Source organism: Lonchura striata, chromosome 3, assembly GCF_050655825.1.
Source record: "Lonchura striata isolate lonStrDom1 chromosome 3, ASM5065582v1, whole genome shotgun sequence".
NCBI lineage: Eukaryota > Metazoa > Chordata > Aves > Passeriformes > Estrildidae > Lonchura > Lonchura striata.
Genome location: NC_140705.1, coordinates 15,651,344 through 15,669,419, shown reverse-complemented (window position 1 = coordinate 15,669,419; position 18,076 = coordinate 15,651,344). Strand labels below are relative to the sequence as shown.

The window sequence follows — 18,076 nt, the reverse complement described above, 5'->3', positions numbered from 1 at the left end:
AGCTCAGTGTAGGGAAACAATCCAAGGTACAGCTTATTCCAGTCCTCCAACTTGGTTCATGGTTTCATGTACAAGAACTTCACTGAACACAGGATCAAACACTACAGGGATCAGTGTCATTGTAACTTAACCCAGATTAAGTTCAAGTCCATTGATGTCTGCTACTATTTCAGCATGGTTTGGAAAATATCCAGAGATCTTTAATCATAAAAATTCCCCAAGGACTTCAGCAAATGCTAATACTGGGAAGAAAGAGATGTTTACCATCTCCCAATTCTCCATCCTTAGCAGATTTAAAAGACACAAAATTTGTTTGTTAAACTGTTGCCAGTGCAAGGAGACCATTGGCTATACCTGTGCTCTCTCTCCTGCCTCTGGGATTTTCTCAACTGAATGCAGGTAAGAAGCACTAAGATAACTTTTCTCATGTCACAGCTATGGGGCACTCAAACTAAGATCACCCTCAGTTCTGTCACAGTAGATGACAGAGGCACTCTGCCTCAGTAGTCTCCAACTCCAGTATGCTTCTTGCAATGGTTGTACAAGGAAAAGCTCTGCAAGGCTTCTTCCCCCTCACCTAACAGAACAACTTTTCCTTAATATTTAGTTCTTAATAGGAACTGGATTGTCAAAGCACAGGAAAGGATATCCAAAACTCTGTCACAAGGTGCCCTGTGCTGGACTGTAATTAAAATTTATCTTGGTACTTTTTTGCTCTTCCCCTCTTCCCAGCTCATTATCTGCAACGTGAGAAGTGCCACTGATGTGACACTGGAGCAACTGGAGGGCTGTAGCACATCTGGCTGCTAGAAGGCACCTCCTGCAAACAGCCATTCTGCAGCAGACACTGCATTTTGCAGAGATTTTTGGGCCTCATGCTTCAGTGACTCCACTTGGCTGGGAAGAAGCAGCCTGTGGCTGGTGCTGCTGAGTGCACCGTGCCGAGGGGATGCCGGACACGGGTGAAGCTGTGCTCTGCAGGGCAGAGTTCCTGCCCCTCTCTGCTGCACCAGAGAGTTCTGCCAACAAGGCTCAGCTCTTACAGGAAGGGAGAATCAGACCCTTCCATGCTGCAGTGCTTCGTAAGAGTGAACAGAGGCTTGTTCAGAAACCAGCTTCCCCTCTCACGGATTCAGCCCTCTGCAGCACGGGGCTCTGGGGCTCTCTCTTACTACACTTTTGGTAGACATTCTGCAGACACCTGAGGTTCTGTTTTTCCAATACACATGGGAGAGCATTCTGCCAATTCAGACTTGGATAGCAACTTACACTGGGGCAAAACAGGGACTTTGTGTTCTCCTCATACTGCTTGTCCAATTTCTTGTCCTATTGAAAAACACACAACAAAATAAGAAAGTTAATTTCCCAAAGGCAAAGACTCCTTTTTCCAGCAGGGACTCATCACTTTGTAGGGCTCCCCTACTTCCCATGCCTTCCCATTCATCCCAGGAGTGCCTGTAGGCACAGCACCCCTTTGCTCTAGGGCCCACACTGCTGTCAGCAGCACACCACATATCCACACTCCCAGTGGCCATGAGCTCACTGACTCTCTTTACCCATCCACCCAAAATCAACTAAGATCACTTCCCACTCCAAGTCTTCTCTCAATATGTGGGTGTCATTTCTTCACAGGGCTTTAGAAGACTTTGTTTTTAATGATAAAAATAACAAAATTATACTTGGGTGGAACTCAGAAGGCAGAGAAAGAAAATCTGCCTGGGAAAGGATGGGAAAGGCTCCAGGGAATAGTCATGGGAGCACTGGGTCTGCCAGAGCCTGGCAGAGTTTAGCAAGAGTTTTCCCTACTGAAGGAGCAGTAAGCCTTACATATGCTGGATTTCCCCCCAGGGTTTGCTAAAAGCTTCCCATCATTTCTCCCACAGCCATCTGCCACTTCCCATATGAAGGGTGTTCTCCTAGCAAAATCCAACAGAGCAGTCATCTCAAAGACAGCTTACTCACCACACAGTGCACAAGGATGCTGAGAGGAATCCAAAACAGTAAGGAGAAGACAAGCACAGAGCCCACTATATTATCTGCTAGGAATTTCCCTGTGAAACCAGTTCAGATCTGTCAGTTACCCAAATACAGTTTCATGAACACACACATCTATGATCCCCCCTTCTGCAGCCACTGTTCAGGCAACTGAAGGCTCAGAATTGCTTAGAGAAGCACAGGTTGCCTGCTTTGGAGCAGACAAAGATAAAATCACACAATTAAAAAAAATTCTATCCAGTATGTTAACAATAACAGGTTTTTCTCTGTTGTTCTCTGAAGAGAAATGCTGAGGCTCTAATACTGAATATGGGTTGTTTTGGAACAGCCTATACTGAGCCAGCCAAGCTTATACAAGACATGCTGTGAGTCCACTACCAAATTCTGATGCAACAGTCATATGATCTCTACCTGCCTCCACAAACAAAATATTTGGATGTCAAAGATTCAAAAACTGCCTTTATCCAAGCAGGCTAAACAGCTTTATCAGCTACCTCATAAACAATTTTTGTCCCTGAAACTTGAAATGAAAAGCTGCAGCTCAGATAATTGCACTGTGCAGGGACAGCGGTGCCATGAGCACACACAGTTAGAGCTCATGATACAGCACCAGTTAACCACCACGAGTTTTGCCTGGTGCCACTAACAGAGACATTAGGGGTGACACCTGGGGTGAGGTGACACCTGCTTAGGTTGCACAGCTGGGATCAAGACCAAGGAGGCCCACTCTGTCCCAGGGAGTGACTCTGCACAGACACAGCTTGAGGTGTGTGACCTCTGGTTTTCTTAAATGACAGAGAAAGGAAGTGTTCCCCTCCCCTTCTGTTGACATTTAAATCCCACTGAGAGGCCCACTTTATACCTGCTGAATTTACCTAACCTCTAAAGAGACTGTTATTTCCTTTTCTCTAATTGACCTAGTTCTTAGTATTCAGACAAGAACCTTGGAAGATGCCTAGAAAAAAATGGAGTACAAAAATGCAAAACAATCTCCCATCCTTTCAGCTTTAAAAGGTGAGATCAGTAGTGTCAAACTTCAGGCAAAAATATACTTAAATATATCACAAGCACAGCTGTGCTACCCTTGCACACGGTGAATAAATCCAGGCAGCTAACTCCCCCCGAGGCTTTAGAGGTTCATGTCATGAACTTAAAAATCCCCAAAGGATATGATTATGTATCTTACCAAAAGTATTGATGCTGAGTTGGTCTATGAAATCCCAAAATCGTTCAATCACATCCTGTACTTGCTTCTCGCATTTGCCCTGCAAAAGTAACCAAATAAGCTTATGCTACCCAAGAATTAAGTACTGCCTTCTTGGAGAGGAAAGTACAATGATAGTAATGAAATGAGAACTACAGACACAGCATGACTTCACTTACATTCTGAATACAGAATTACACTCATGTCCAATAGCAGCAGTCCACTTTTACTGCCTTTATTTTTATCAAGCCAGTTTCAATTCAATTGTGGTCTGAATCAGATAATTTTTTTGTTCGAAATGTGCAAAATCTAGTCCACCTTTGGCCCATGTTAGGGGACATAAAACTGATGTTTCTGGAGAGATTTAAACATTGGAAGCCTCAGTTCCCATTATCCACAAAGAAGGCTACAGCTCTCAAGAGTCCAAGGTTACAGACAAACTCACTCTCAGATTTGGCTGTGCTGGTTTAACACAGTAGAACTCTGATCTTCCAGTTCTGCCAGCAGAAGGACTGGGACATGCCCTTCCAAGTTCACTTTTGCTAACACCCAGTTTAGCTCCAGCCACTGGGTTCTGCAGGTGTCTGTGCAGCTGTACCATAGAAAAGGCCACTGAAAGCCAGTAAGCCACCAGTCTCGCTGCCACAGGCTCACTGCCGCACTTCAGATACTGCTGGCTGGATTTTCATGGGATTGCTCTCTGACCTGAATTATTGGAATGAAAACTAATTGGGCCAACAGGAACAACTGAAAAGGCAAGTGCTGCAAACCTAACCGAGCTTACAGCAGCGCTGTCTCCTCCTTTGTGCAGGGTGCCAGGCTGCTGAGCTGTGCAGGGTCCCTGGCTGAGCTGTGGGGAGCAGCAGAGGGGGTAATGAGCAGCTCCAGAAGGTAACAGCTTCCCCTTGCATGGGTCTCTGCAGAACTCCAACACCCACAGCCTCCAACGCTCTCTAATATTTACCCCATTAAGAGTTAAAACTCATTACCCTGCTCAAGCTTTGGCTTCTCTTCCCCAGCACAGTCCTCCTCCCTGAGGACTCAGACCCTGAGCAGAGCAGAGCTGGGCACACTTACATTTGTGTCACAGAACCCCACAGTGCAAGGCTTGCCCTTGCGCAGGAACAGGAACTGGTCGTTGGCATCCACGTATGGCGTGCACCTGTCCTGCTCATCCCGGCAGCACACCTTGCAGGAATTATCAGTTTCTGAAACAAAGCAGCAAACTCATTCCTTGGAAGCACAAAGCAAACCACAACCCCCTGTGTCTCCTGGCTGAGCATAGTCCTGACCAGCTTCCCCACACGGAAAGCAGGACCAAGCTGCCCAATTTTGGGCACTATGACAATCAAGCCTAAAACTCAATCATGTGCCCTGTGGAACATATTAAGGGGTACAGTGGGACCAAGTTCTCCAAGCTGATACCCCAAAACTACATGAATCAACAGGCCAATGAAGAGGTTCCAAGCAAATCCAAAAAGACAAAATATTTCTTGGGCTCTGAGTCCTCTAGGCACCTGTCTCCTCAGCTATCCAGCTGTCTCCTCCATCTCAAACAGTGGGGCTCACAGCAATTCCTTCTGTTGCCCCTATGAAGCTTTCATCCTACTCCCAGCTGCTTTCCCACATTTAGGGGATAATATGGACAGCAAAGAAGCAGGAAAAGTCACATGAAGAAGTATATGGCAGGGAGGTTAGCAGGGGAATTAAGCTGGGGATTCTATATTCTCAAGGCACTTTAATCTCTTTGAAATCTTTATTTAATCCCTTGCTGGAGGCCACTGCTTCTCTGCCAGATGCTAGATCCAGAGGTTGGCAGGAATCTCCTTACAATCCCTTCTTATCCATCTGTGGCAGAGCTGGAAAGTAGGAGAGTGTCCTCTCCTTTAGCTGGAGTGTCAGAGCCTGAGTCTCATCTTAATTCAACCCAAACCATCAGAAGACAGGAGGACATTCACATTCCCTTTTTAAACAGAGAACAGCTGACAAAACCCAACAGTTCAAACTTTTCCAGAAACCACAAACTCAGCCCTCCAAGAGGCCAGCCCACATGAAGACAGCACTCTCCAAGGAGCAGAGATGAAATACAAATTTCAGTCCCAGTCCCGTTTCAGTTCAGGCTGTGTCACCCACCATTGCAAGCACAGGACCGCAGGTTCTTCTCCCTCTCGCAGAAAGGGACGCACTCCCCATCCTTGCACTTCCCCATGTCCACGCACACGGTGTCATCCGGAGCGTTCCCCGGAGGGGGACACTCACTGCTGTTCCCTGCAGATGGAAGTCAGCAGAGTGGGAGGACTGGGTTAGAGCAAAGAGCAGAGAACCTAAGTGTGCAGAAGAAAGAAGGAAAATAATGGAAATACAGACTTATCCCAGGAAAACCCCAATAGCTTTTTCTTGGCTTTCAACTGCAGGCTGCCTGCCAGCTGCTCTGAGAGGCGGCAGAAGCTCTGGAAGCTTTCAACAGCTTGGGCATTGTGGCACTGGCAACCAAACAGTAGGTGCAGACCCTGGAGCCCCCCTTGGCAAAGCACACACTGACTTGACTCCCTGTCTCCAAAAAAGACTATGAGGAGGAAGTAAACAAGTGGGGAAATGAAGCAGAGCTGCAGCAATTCCACATTTTCTATGCAAAATTCATTCTTGTTCCCTCCCAGGGACACACTCTGTTTTGCTTTTTTTCTTTTTTTTTAAATCAACCTTTTTTATGTAGTTCTGGGCAATAAATCACAAAGTGACTCTTGAACTACAATGAAACTCATTATAGGAGCATATTGTGATGCTTAACTGGTCTCTAAAATTACATGCACCGGATGACTAAAGGGCACTAGTCTGAAAGTGGGCTGAGCAGGACACTGAGCCTGAAGCACTTGGCTAGCTGACATACAGGGGACAAAGCCACATCCTACCAGTGCAAAAAGACTCTCCTTTACAAGTGGCATTTATGGCTTCCTGGCATTTCTTCTGTGCACTTTCAAACTGGCAGCCTTTACAGCAAGGACTGTTTCGGTCACTGGGGAAAGATCAAAATGAAATAAATAAATATTAACCAATTTTTTTAAAAAAAAGTACACCTGTGACAAAGCCAGAAAAAAAGATGTTTAGGAAATAAAAAGCTACTTCTTGGAGACTGACTGATTCAACCCTTGTCCTCTCTGCCCCCTCCCACAACCACCTTTCTACATACATACTCACTCTTCATTTACTGAAGGTCAAATCACATAGAAAGTACAATATATTGAGAGACAACAGAGGGACCCTTGTATTTATTCAAGGCACTTGGATCATCCTCTTGTAACCTGCTCTGCAACTTAGGACAAGATCTTTCACCCTTTCCTTCCCCAAACACTTCTCCCCCTTCTGTTTGTCCTGAAGGTTTCCTACTTTGTATTCTGCATTGTCCTTACTTTCATTTTCTCACCTAATACAAGAAGGCCCTTGGTAAAAAAAAATTATTAAAACACATGGATTTTCTTGCTAAACAACAGGAATTGCACAAGCTCTCTGATGTTACGTGGTGTAGAGCTGAACTATTAACAAAAAAGATTGGACACTGCATTGCAACAAGGCCATGAAGACCCCAAAAAGCAACAACAGAAAGAGGAGTCATGTAGTGCAGTCACTGTGTTGTCTGCTCAAACATATTTTGCAGCAGTCTGGAATTACCAGTATGTACCAATGTAAAAAGCCACTTCCAATACAAACAAAACTTGTATTTCACAGAAAGTGTGCACAGGATATTTTTAAATGCTTTTTGATCACCTAAGTTTGCTCAATAATAATGGTAGTAATAACAATGACAACACAATAATAATTTGCAAGCCTCTGGGTCTTGACACTTCTCAGGAAAATAGAATGCTATAAAAATTAATGCATACACACAGAAGCCTTTCATTAAGTCTTTCACTGTTGTGAGCTCACACATTCACCCTTAGGTGAATGTGAAAAGCCAGGAAAGAGGCCTGTGATACTGCAGGTTGCTTTAGGAGTTTTCAGCCCAACCCAACGTTCTCTCCTGTGTAAAGAGAAGCTGCAGCTCATTTCCCCTTACCTGCACTTGGCACCATCTTTCAGTTTACAGTCTGCAGTGCAGCAGGGATCAGCCAGCTGGTACAAGAGGCCAGGATCACATTCCTCGCCTTCATCCACTCTGGAGTTCCCACACACTTTGTTGTTGCGCTCTTTGAAGCACTCCTGGGCCTTGACCTCTATGGTCCTATGGATGGATTTTTTGCTGCAGCTTGAGAACATCTACAGTCACAGGGGAATAAAGCAGCACTGAGTGTACCTTTCTGTCAACATCTGGCATCTAAGACAACCACAGCCTCCCTACGTCTCTGAGTTCTGGCATCCCAGAAAGCAGTTATTCCCTTTGTACTGTCAGCTTGATGCCTTGGAAAAATTTTAAGATGGGAAAGTAACAGCTGGGTCAGTAACAGACACTGCTGCACACTGCAGGGACTCCCCCACGCAGCCTGGCTCAGAGACAACTCCAGCTCTCCACACTTCAGCGGCCCCAGGACGGGATGTGAAGCTGCAGCAAGAGGAGAGGCACAGACAGCACTGCCTCTGGGCAGAGGGGCTGGGCACAGCCACGGTCAGAGCACACTGCAGGCCAACCATCCCCTGCTCATCTGGGTTTCTCATCTGTACAACAGGCACAAGGCCAATTCCACACTGCCAGGGCAAGCTTCCACCATAGCTGTGGCACCTGGCAGCCCCTCTCCAACAGCAGCTATGAACCACCCCAATGCTGTGTGGTACTGAAGGTCTTGGATTTGACTCTTACTGGGACTTGCTTGTAGCAGCATATGGCCACAGATAATTACAATTAATTAAAACGCACACTGACATGCCATGAATTCCAGTGAAACCCAGACTCCAAAGATGAGCTTATCTTGCAGAGAACCCCGCTGCATGCAAATGTTTTATGGCTAACCCATTACATTCTGGTGGTTTCAAACTACAGGAATCATTAACTAAATAGATTTGCCATGCAAAGGGTCACTGATCACAGCAGAAACTTTGTGTTGATGCAAAACTAAACCACCATACCTTGTTGTTTTCATGATCCCCACTGACAGCAATAGGATACATTACATATTTCCCACCCTGGTCTTCAGTGGGGGCACACTCTGGCAGACTGTCAGGATCATGCTCTGCTCCAAAGTTATGTCCAAGTTCATGTGTTGTAACCAGGTCAGCCTCCTTTTTTGAACATGAAAAAAAAAAATGTTGGAAAAAATTAGTCTGACCAGTAAAGGACAGAAGATCCCAGCTACTTCTAGGCCACTAGCAATACTAAAATACAGCAAAACAATAGGGAATTTCCCATGAACATTTTTCTAGTTTTCTGGAGAAATTAAGGTAAATTAAATTGTGGCCCTTTTCAAAGTTAACTTCAAGGAGTAGATTTGAACATTAAATCACTGTTAAAAGCAAAATGCTGTCCTAGAATACCAATTCAAACTTGTTTTCAAGGCAATGCAGATGCTTAAATATGAAATTTACTTCTGTGTAGCTGGAAGGCATAAAAAGTTAAAACAAAACCCAAACAAACACCAGCTACTACAATTAGTCAATCTCTTGTTTAACATATCTTGCCATTAGAGTTGTTTCTTCTAAATGGATGATGACATTTGGAGTGCTGAATGAACTCCACTACTGCATGATTTCTAGGAAAGACACCTACAATTGTGGCCGATGGATTTCTAACATCTTTTATGCAAGACACGCCTGCCTGTGCTGAGGATCCCAAACTGGCTCTGCTCGCTGTGCACCTCCCACAGTGCCTTCTCCAGCACATGGTGTCACGCTCACAAGGTGACAACCACAGATTAAACTCACACAGAAATAAAGATAACCACAAGGAGACTGGGCAGTCCTGGAGAGGAACTGTCGCTGCAGCTGCTGTGTGGGCACGGGAAGGACGAAGCGCTGCCATGAGCTGCCCTGTCTGTGTCTAAGCTTGGCTAATGTGGGAGCCAGAGACAGGAGCGCTGCCCAGGCATCCCTCCTGGGCTTCACTGTGTTTCATTTGGAGAAGAGTTTTAAGGAGGTTGTTTTGGTTTTGTTTTTTTTAAACCAAAGTAGAAACCATGCAGCACTTTCCCTGTGAAACCAATGTGAACCATCATCCCAAGCCCTAAGCTTGCCACTGGGAAGACAGAAAACTAAACCTCCTTTGTAATCTAAGGCACAACTCCAGTCTGGAGATGGAACAAATGCAAATAGCATGGCAACAGCTATTGCTAGAGCTCTCTGTCAACATCCCTCTAACACAAAGCTTTACTGTCTTTTTTCCCCTATCTTCTTGACAGCTTCTGTGCCAAGTTTTAGCCCACACATCAATTATAAATTCCTATTATAATCATGCTACAGAAAAGCACAGCTGAGAAGCCAGCAAAAGCAAAATATGCCCAACTTCAAAGATTTAATAGAGGAAGACATAGACACTGCTCTGGTGTCTTTACAAGTGATACAAAGCTCATACTTAGGCCTTTGTGCATTTACTATCTCATAAAGTATGAAAAAATACAGCAAGCATCAACTTACATTAAGCTTAGTATTAGCACTAATAAGCCCTGTCTACTATACTGTTCTCTGCTCTAATTACTCAGGACACACAAAAATCAGGTGGATGAATTTAATAAAAAGGCTCAAACTAAGCCTCCTACTTTGTCTGCCTTGTTCTGTTTGAGGGTTTGTTTTGTTAAGAATTTTGTTAGTTGGGGATTTTTTGTTAAAACAAAGCACATTTAAATTCATCTTTAGACAAAAACATGTTTATATCTAGGAAACTACAGTTCCTATGAGACACTAGCTGTTTCTGTTCCTGTTTCACAGTGAATTCAATTTTCAGTTCCATTCAGTCCTGTCTCCCCTTGTCAGCTACAACAAAAAAGATGATTTTTGTTTCATGATCTATATCCTTGTCCGTAGAGATCTCACTCAAATGGAAAGCCAGCAGCTCTTTTCTGACAGAGCACAGGAGCTTGTCACAATCCCATGGTACACATCACCAGCACACACATATGAGGAGGACAGTCTTCTACCTTTGTGAGGATGGTCTTCCCATAGTTCTTGGTGCTGGTCAAGCCACTGTTCAGATAGATATCCTTCTTTGCAATTTGACTGTAATAAGCTGAAAGAGTGAGAAATAAATTAAAATTGAGAACCATTTTTCTTGCGCTTCAGGGTACTTTTGGGAAGAGAGGAGTACTTGTCCAGGGAAATTAACAGCTTTACAGCTTTATTGTTCTCACAGGCTCACTAGTGAGACCCTGCCTCTTGCCAGTTTTTGGAGCTGGGAATCTTTCAAGCACAGCTCCAACAGCTCATGTGCTGCAGTAAAGGCAAAATCAGCAAAAATTTCCAAGACAAGAGCATCTGCCATTCCAAAAGCACTGCAGGATGTGCCCACACAAAGCAGCCCATAGAACAGGGTTTTTTCTATACAGTCTGTTCACACCAGATAGTTCAGTGACTTTGATCCTTCCTGCTTTTTCCAGCTCCAGACAAAAAAAAAATCGCCATCCCTTCTATGTAAAAATCCAGCTCCTACAGTTTGTGCAAATATCCATGAAAGTTGGAGGAAAGAATTAAACATGAATAACAAAAACTAGCTTCCAACCCACAACTGGGAGAGAAGACAAAGAAGCCTTGCCTTTAGGACAAATGCCACCATGGCTGTTAGGTCTGGGAGAGCCAACGTAAGCCAGTCCAAGCGTTCCCATGTCAAAATCTTGATAGGTGAAGAGATGAGCAAGGCACACGTGAGCTGCTTTCTCTGCAATATCAAAGCTAAATTGCTTAAAAAAAAAAAAAGTCAAATCCCTGTTAGCTGACAGTACTTGTTAGAAGTCTATAGATAACATTTATTTAATGTGCCAGACAAGTACCTCCTAGATCTGGTTAAGTCAGAAAACAGCAGCTGTTTAAGTGTCCTGCAGAGCTGCAGGAAATTAAACTAATGCTCAAGTACACTGTACACATTCATTTACATAACTTGTCTATTCATTTTCCCTTTTCACAGGCAGGAAAAGCCAAGTACAATAACTTGATGAAGGTCACAAGGCAGCCAGTCTCAGGGCCAGACAAATCAGGACTGCCTGACTCAGACCACATTAATAAGACTAATTAATGTCTGCTCTGTAATTATGCAAGGGAGCCCTTTACCAAAGGCTACAGGGCATAGCAGCTGGTTTGACTTTGTGTGACATCTAGACATCATGCAGAGGGAGCAGAGGACTTTCACCCATTACTACAGAGCAGCCATATGAATGAGCAATTCTCTTAAGGGGCATGATTTTTCAAGGGTTACAACCTACCTCTAGCAGCATTTTCACATCCCAGGCATCTTTCTTATCATCTGGGTAACTTCTTGCCATATTATAATGTCTTTCTCCAGGTTTTACAGGATTTGGCTCATTGTGGATGATAATCTACATGTCAAAAAGGGCAACAACAACGAAAAGGAATTTTTGTCAATTTTATAGCTACAGAAGTTGTTCCAATGTAATTTTAAATACCTCAATAGATCTCGAAGGAGAAAAATTCAGACTCAGAATGATTCTAATATTAACTTTCCAGCCCCTGGTAGTTAAATACACCAACTAAATCATAACTACATTGTAAATAACCCTTTCACAGGATAACATTAGAAGTTTTCATATAAAATTCTGCTCTGAGATGCCTTTTACTTTTAGAAAAAACCCAGACAAATACAATCAGTATAAATAACACCAAATAAATTCAGAGTTCTAGCTAACCAGTATGTATGTTAAAGGACTGCCCCTTTCCCAGTAACCCAGAATTAGTTCATCATGTTTTCCACCCCCTCCCTGCCCAAGTAATGCTCCTCCTTTATGCCTGCAGATCTTTTCCCAGGAAAGGGGCATCTGGCTTGTACCATTAGTCTCCATGTCCCCCAAGACAGCTCTTGCAGTATGCTGAGCTGATGGAGTCCTCCTGTTTTTAATGCTGTTTTGCAGATTTCTGTGCACTAAATTCAAGACACCATCATAGAAACTGAAGTCACGACACTCCCTGTGTCCATATATAAGACTCTACACTAGCATTATGTCTAAGGGAGTCATTAAAGCTCTTCAGGCAAGATTGTTTTCACCTGGGTTTCAGGCCTACTAAGGCTTTGTAAGCCAAGCACTAGCAACAGGTATTTGAAATAAATGCATGAGCATGTCTGAATGAAACAAAATTTGCACATGTTCAGGTGAAAAATGCACTTTTGAATCAGGAATAAATATGGAAAGATTCTCCCTCAATAAATATAAAATCAGGAATAAATATGGAAAGATTTGCATCTCAAACACTGCAAGGAACTGAAAACGGGCATCGTGTCAGATCATTAACACTGGCAAGATGCTATTTCAGAGTGTTCCTGGCTGGAGTTAATAATGTAGGATTTTATTATTTTAGCTCTAACCCAAACAAAATAGTCAGAAATACTGCTGTTTAAAAACCATGTTCCTTTAACCTGGAAGCCCTCTGCAGAGTGCAGTGAATACCTGCTCTATCTGTATGCCGTACCCATTGAAGGTTCCATCGTCCCAGGAAGTGTTTCGGTAGATGTCATCTACTCTGTCTATCAATTCAATCTGTGTGGAAGAGAAAACAAGTCACTCAAGTGAGCTTTCATGGAGCAAAAGACATTCAGAAAACTGCTACACACTTACCCAGAAACAGTCCCTTGAATTAAAACTGAACCTTGTGTAAGGTAACAAAACAAACTCCCTGTATCCAAGTACTGTTGGTTTTGGATCAGTATTATCCAATATACTTGAAAATTTTCCATCATAAAAAACTAGCACAACCTTTTCCACTTATCACTTTTGTTTGTGTAGTGGAATAGCAATAATATTAAGAACAAGACATTTTGGAAAACACTTTGTTCAAACACTAATTTTCCGGATTTCTTTCAGGGGAAGGGCAGAGGAGGGAGCTGTTTTTACTGCTTTGTTTCAGCATGGTGCTTAACTAGTTTAACTGACCCCCCCAGGCTTGCTTCCCTCACCCAGCCAAAAACCTATTATTTCCTCATTATGATTCAGGCACAAGGTTCCAGAAAGTCTCCTGTCAGTGTTCACAATCAATACTTCCCTTTTCAAGCTGTTCTCTTAAAAAAACACCTTCTACTAAATATAAACCACCAAACTTGCTGAAAGTGACATTCAGAACCACTCAATAATAGTTTATGCTTTGGTTTTCCAATCACTGTGTTGTTAACATTACCCATCTACCCAGGAAACACAACAGGGGTCAGCCTCAGCACTTATCAGACGCTGAGATAAGAGCACCTCTGCAAACACATCAAATGAGGCACCCTCACCTGGAGAATGTAAAAGCATTTCTGGGGGCAGAAAGGTCAAAAAGCCAGCAAAAGTGCAACAGAGTAATTAGCATTTCAAAGAGTAAAGCTCAGAAAGATATTTTAGACAAACAACAGGCCTCCAAACCTGTTTTGTTTAATCTGCAGTCCCCAAACCCCCATACTCCCCCTTTCTGCTGAAAGGCTGTGGGTAGGCCTTGTTCTAGTTCACAAAAACCTGTCAGATAGACAACGCCAGTGTTTCAGCTGGGTCACTCAGTAATTGGTACAACAATGGAGCCCTGCTTCCCTGAGGATGGCTGAACACCTGCCTGCTGATGAGAAGAAGTGAATTAATTCCTTTGTTTTGCTTTGCTGCTGGGAACAGCTTTTGCTATTAAACTGTTTCTATCTCAACCTAAAAGTTGTCTCACCTTTACCCTTCTGATTGTCTCCCCATTCCATCTGGGAGGAGAGAGCAAGTGGCTGCCTGAGGTTGAGCTGCCTGCTGGGGTTAATCCACACCACCAGCGTACAACCAAACAAGGTGTTTACTGGGCCTGCTTCTAATTTATTGTTCTGGACAGAAAATCCTGAAAGAATTTGGAAAAGAAGATCTATATGAGTTGCTTTAACTTCTCATTAAACATGCTAGAACTTTAAAGATGGCTAGATCATTTGCAGTGGATTTCAAAATCCAGGAGATTCTAGAGCTCTGACTGAGAAAAGAGAAGCTCCTGGGCAGAAAACAGCATAGCCAACAGAAGTATATGACAGGAAGGAATTTGCTTTTGAGTGAAATTTGAAGACTACTGAACTACATTAGCCTCATTATAGAATATTTTTAAAGCATGATTTAGCACTCTCCCAGGTAAAAGCTGTGTGTACAAAAGTACAAAAGAATAAGTTGTATGTTGTTTTAACTACTGCAGCAGTGTGTTTTCCAGCAAATTTTAACAGGGTACATTTACTTACCAAGTAGTTTATAGTGGTGCTCTCTTCCCCACGGCCCATGTACTTGAAGAAACGATGGTCTGCCACTACCAACATCTTGCACGTGTTTTTGGAGTTCTCTGGAATGGATCTTTTCTTCCGATGGGTGCTTCCTAAAGTAAGGATTTCAAACAAACACTCAATACTACTACCTCTGCTAAATCTACTGGCCTTATTTAAGACTTGAATGTGAGTGTGGGTGGGCTCCTGGGAGGACAATGGGGATGTTTCACTTTAGTTTCGGGCTTTTTTTTAATAGCTATTTTTAAATTTTGTCTTCCTAACAGTCCTCAAACTTACAGTAAGGAAAAGAATGCATAGCACTGAATTATTTATCAGATTTACCTACAGAGCTTTTATGGTCATCACCACAGCCGTAACACCTCTCCTCCTCCTGTTCCTAGTCATTACCCCAACTTTTGCTGATACAGCAAAGAACAGAGGAAAGAGGGACAAAAACTCTCAAAACCCCATCATAGCTCAAGCTGGACTCCTTGAGTGACCACAGAGGCCAAAGAGGTCCTGCTGCACAGTGCACAGAAGTACAAAGTTGTTTAAAGAGGCATGAGGACTACTGCTTCCCCCCTCCATGCCCACAGTGAATTGAAAGAGCTGATCTGTTTCACAGATGCTGCTCTCTCAAGGTATGGACACTCACCTTCATTTTGTTTCCTGTCTTCCAGTCCTTTTGGCAACAGTTCATTTTCACTCAGCTTTAAATAACCACATACTTTGGGGGACTGCAACCTTGAGAAATCTTTGATATCTTCAGATCTGTAGACCAGCAGTCTTTCATCTTCCACATCATCTACAAATCTCCACAGTGGCTGACAGCACAAGAAGTTAGGAACACAGTGAACCCAAAGTCTAGATAAGTAAAAAACTTTATGTATGCACCATTGTATCTCCATAGCTTTCTGTCTACACACACAAATGCACTTCACCCAACAAATCTACTGATAAAATGACATCCCCAAGAAAGCCAACGGAAGTAAACTCTCTTGTGTTACATGGGAATCCAGAAGTCTGAGAGCATCTTAACAAAGTAGTGGCAGCTACCTGATAAGGCCATAGGAGAGAATTTTTCTTCTCCTCAGAATCTGAACAAGCTGAAGAGGCTTCTCAGGTTCCTCTGCTCCCCTCAGCAAGAGCATGGAGCCAGAAGAATATCTTTAACTGCTAACAAATGCACTGACCAGAAGCACAGGAGGAGGCAGGTAACGGAGAGCCTTTAAGCACACAGCAGAATGTGGGCTCTTTGATGTTCAACAGCTACCCAAGTCACAAGCATGAAAATGTCTCCAAAACCAAAGAAGACCATGAAATCTCAAGGAAAGACACCAATTCCCATAGCAGATGCACACAATATTTTACTTTACTGACAGGTCCTATTTCTATCTGAATGTCAGAGCTAAAGCAACGCCACCAAATATGACACAGAGAGGGTCAGTTCTTTGGCCAAAGCCAAGCAGCACAGACTGCCTACATGTACAACATAGTGCACCTGGCTCTGGGTCTCCTCTGGCCCTTAAGCAGGGTTCTTCCAACTTTAGCCAGCCATCATTCAGAACACTGTGCTTTCATTTCACAGCAAAAACGTCCTGGAACATGAAGGTTGTGCTATGTCAGCAGCCACATGTCTGCAGCAGAAAACTGAAGGTTTCACACGCTAAGGCAAGGTGTGAGGGCAACAGTGATTTACACAACAGCCCACAGCCAGTCTAAACCATACACAACTACCTTGAAAACAAAAGCAGGAAATGGCAGAGCAGCTTTGTCCATGCTGCCTTTGGGGAACAGACTGTGCACGGGAATCATCTCATCCAGGGCTGTCAGTGGCCAAAGCTGACCTGGGGACAGCACCAGCGAGGCAGCAGGGCAAGCCAGAGGCTGCACACCATTGCCTGCCCCAGCTGCAGACACAGCCAGCCAGGAACAGGAGGCTGGCTGCAGGGAGAAACAAGGCACACCTACAACTGCTCTGGAGCACAAACACAAACATGCTTTACATCACAAGCAAACAGATACAGTGTGTTCTCAATGTAAAATTCAAGTACAGTGATTTGAGCATTTTGATCACATTTTTATACTTTAACATGACTATATTTCTCAGGTTTACCCATAATTCTGTGTATCTTTGGGTTTGGAGACAATTACAATATCCATATAACACTCAGCCATAATTACTGTTATTCAGCCATTCAAATACTGCTTGTGTCTGGGAATATACTGCAATGAACATCTCATTATTACAGTCTCTAATTATGTATTTGTTGAATTTTTTTTAACCAAGAGTTCAAAATAACACAAGCAAGGAAAATGGTGAAAAACAAGGGAGTAGGGAAAAATAACCAATTTTCAGATAAAATATCAATTTTCAATGCAGCTCTAAAAATGGGAAAACTTCCAAGATGTAACAAAGCCAGCTTTAAAAAGCTTCACTGACTTTGACTCTGTTTAGACTGCTAGTTTGTTAAAGGCCATGATCACCACCAATTTCTGACATTATCCATTTGTTTCTGAAACCCCTTCCTGTTTAAAATATACCTTCTCCCTGATGTACTTAAAACATGCAACTGTCAGAGAATGTCGCTCACTAATAAAAGTCAACACTTGCAATCCAAATTGGCTTCTTATTTCTCTCTCTCCTCACCCCAAAACAAACACTACCATCAAATCTAGTTTGAGCTACAGAAATGTCAACATAACTAACAAGGAAGAGGAATACCCAGAGGAAAAGAAGGTGATTGTCTGGATACAGTTTTCCACAGCAAAGCATACCTCGATATTGTATTCTTCTCCATCAGTATTGATTCGCACCGTAAAATCTTCATCCCCAATATGTGCCACAACCTTGGAATTATGCTCTCCTTTAACATAAATAAGGAAGCATTAAATTAATTCAGCTGTTTGCATGTGCTCCTGCACGGATACCGCTTGTTGGGGGTTTTTAATTGTTTCTAAACTTCATGACAAATTACCTTCCTCAGTCTCTGTACTGTTCAATTTAAAGAAAAAGACAAAATTAATCAGCACTTTCCCCAAGTTGTAACTTCCTAATAGTCATAGTCAGTGAGACTCAGATTTAACAGAAAATTTTGCAGAAAGTGTTGAGATGGCTCTGGGGATTAGTAATGGGGGACACAGTATTTCTGCTGACAAAAGCAAGGTGCATCTAATTACTATCAGACAGCAATTTCACAGCATCAGCCTGCATTCCAGTGGAAAAGTCTCACCACATCACAAAGGCAACAAAGAAATCAAAACAACTTAGCAGAAGCATTAGTACTGCATGGAAGTGGAGCACAGCATCTTTCTTTACAGAAAAGTAATCTACAGAGAACTATCTTTAAGTCTTTTAATTGAACAGTCTGGGTATTACTGCATCACCTCTACCATAGCTTTGTGTTCTGGGGCAGGGAACAATTCAAGTCCTACATTCCAGCTGGAATTAAAGCTACCATCAGCATTAAAAAAAAAAAAAAATTGCAAGCTGCTGCTTAAGTAAATTATACCTTTGTGTCCTTCCAAACTCAACACAAGAGTCCTGTCTTAGG

At 43.1% G+C, this 18,076-nt stretch overlaps 1 protein-coding gene across 1 annotated transcript in view; it reads right to left on the bottom strand.

Annotated features, from left to right (window-relative positions):
- ADAM17 (ADAM metallopeptidase domain 17) overlaps positions 1 to 18,076 on the bottom strand; it is a 34,598-nt gene that overhangs the window by 2,236 nt on the left and 14,286 nt on the right. The window contains exons 4-18 of the mRNA XM_021525424.3: positions 17,301 to 17,389; positions 15,178 to 15,346; positions 14,502 to 14,632; positions 12,727 to 12,816; positions 11,530 to 11,643; positions 10,866 to 11,010; positions 10,255 to 10,343; positions 8,255 to 8,407; positions 7,251 to 7,450; positions 6,109 to 6,212; positions 5,333 to 5,467; positions 4,277 to 4,407; positions 3,182 to 3,260; positions 1,963 to 2,051; positions 1,270 to 1,326 (exon numbers count right to left, since the gene is read on the bottom strand). Coding sequence (XP_021381099.2) covers positions 1,270 to 1,326; positions 1,963 to 2,051; positions 3,182 to 3,260; positions 4,277 to 4,407; positions 5,333 to 5,467; positions 6,109 to 6,212; positions 7,251 to 7,450; positions 8,255 to 8,407; positions 10,255 to 10,343; positions 10,866 to 11,010; positions 11,530 to 11,643; positions 12,727 to 12,816; positions 14,502 to 14,632; positions 15,178 to 15,346; positions 17,301 to 17,389 — 1,775 coding nt within the window. The remainder of the gene's footprint in view (positions 1 to 1,269; positions 1,327 to 1,962; positions 2,052 to 3,181; positions 3,261 to 4,276; positions 4,408 to 5,332; positions 5,468 to 6,108; positions 6,213 to 7,250; positions 7,451 to 8,254; positions 8,408 to 10,254; positions 10,344 to 10,865; positions 11,011 to 11,529; positions 11,644 to 12,726; positions 12,817 to 14,501; positions 14,633 to 15,177; positions 15,347 to 17,300; positions 17,390 to 18,076) is intronic.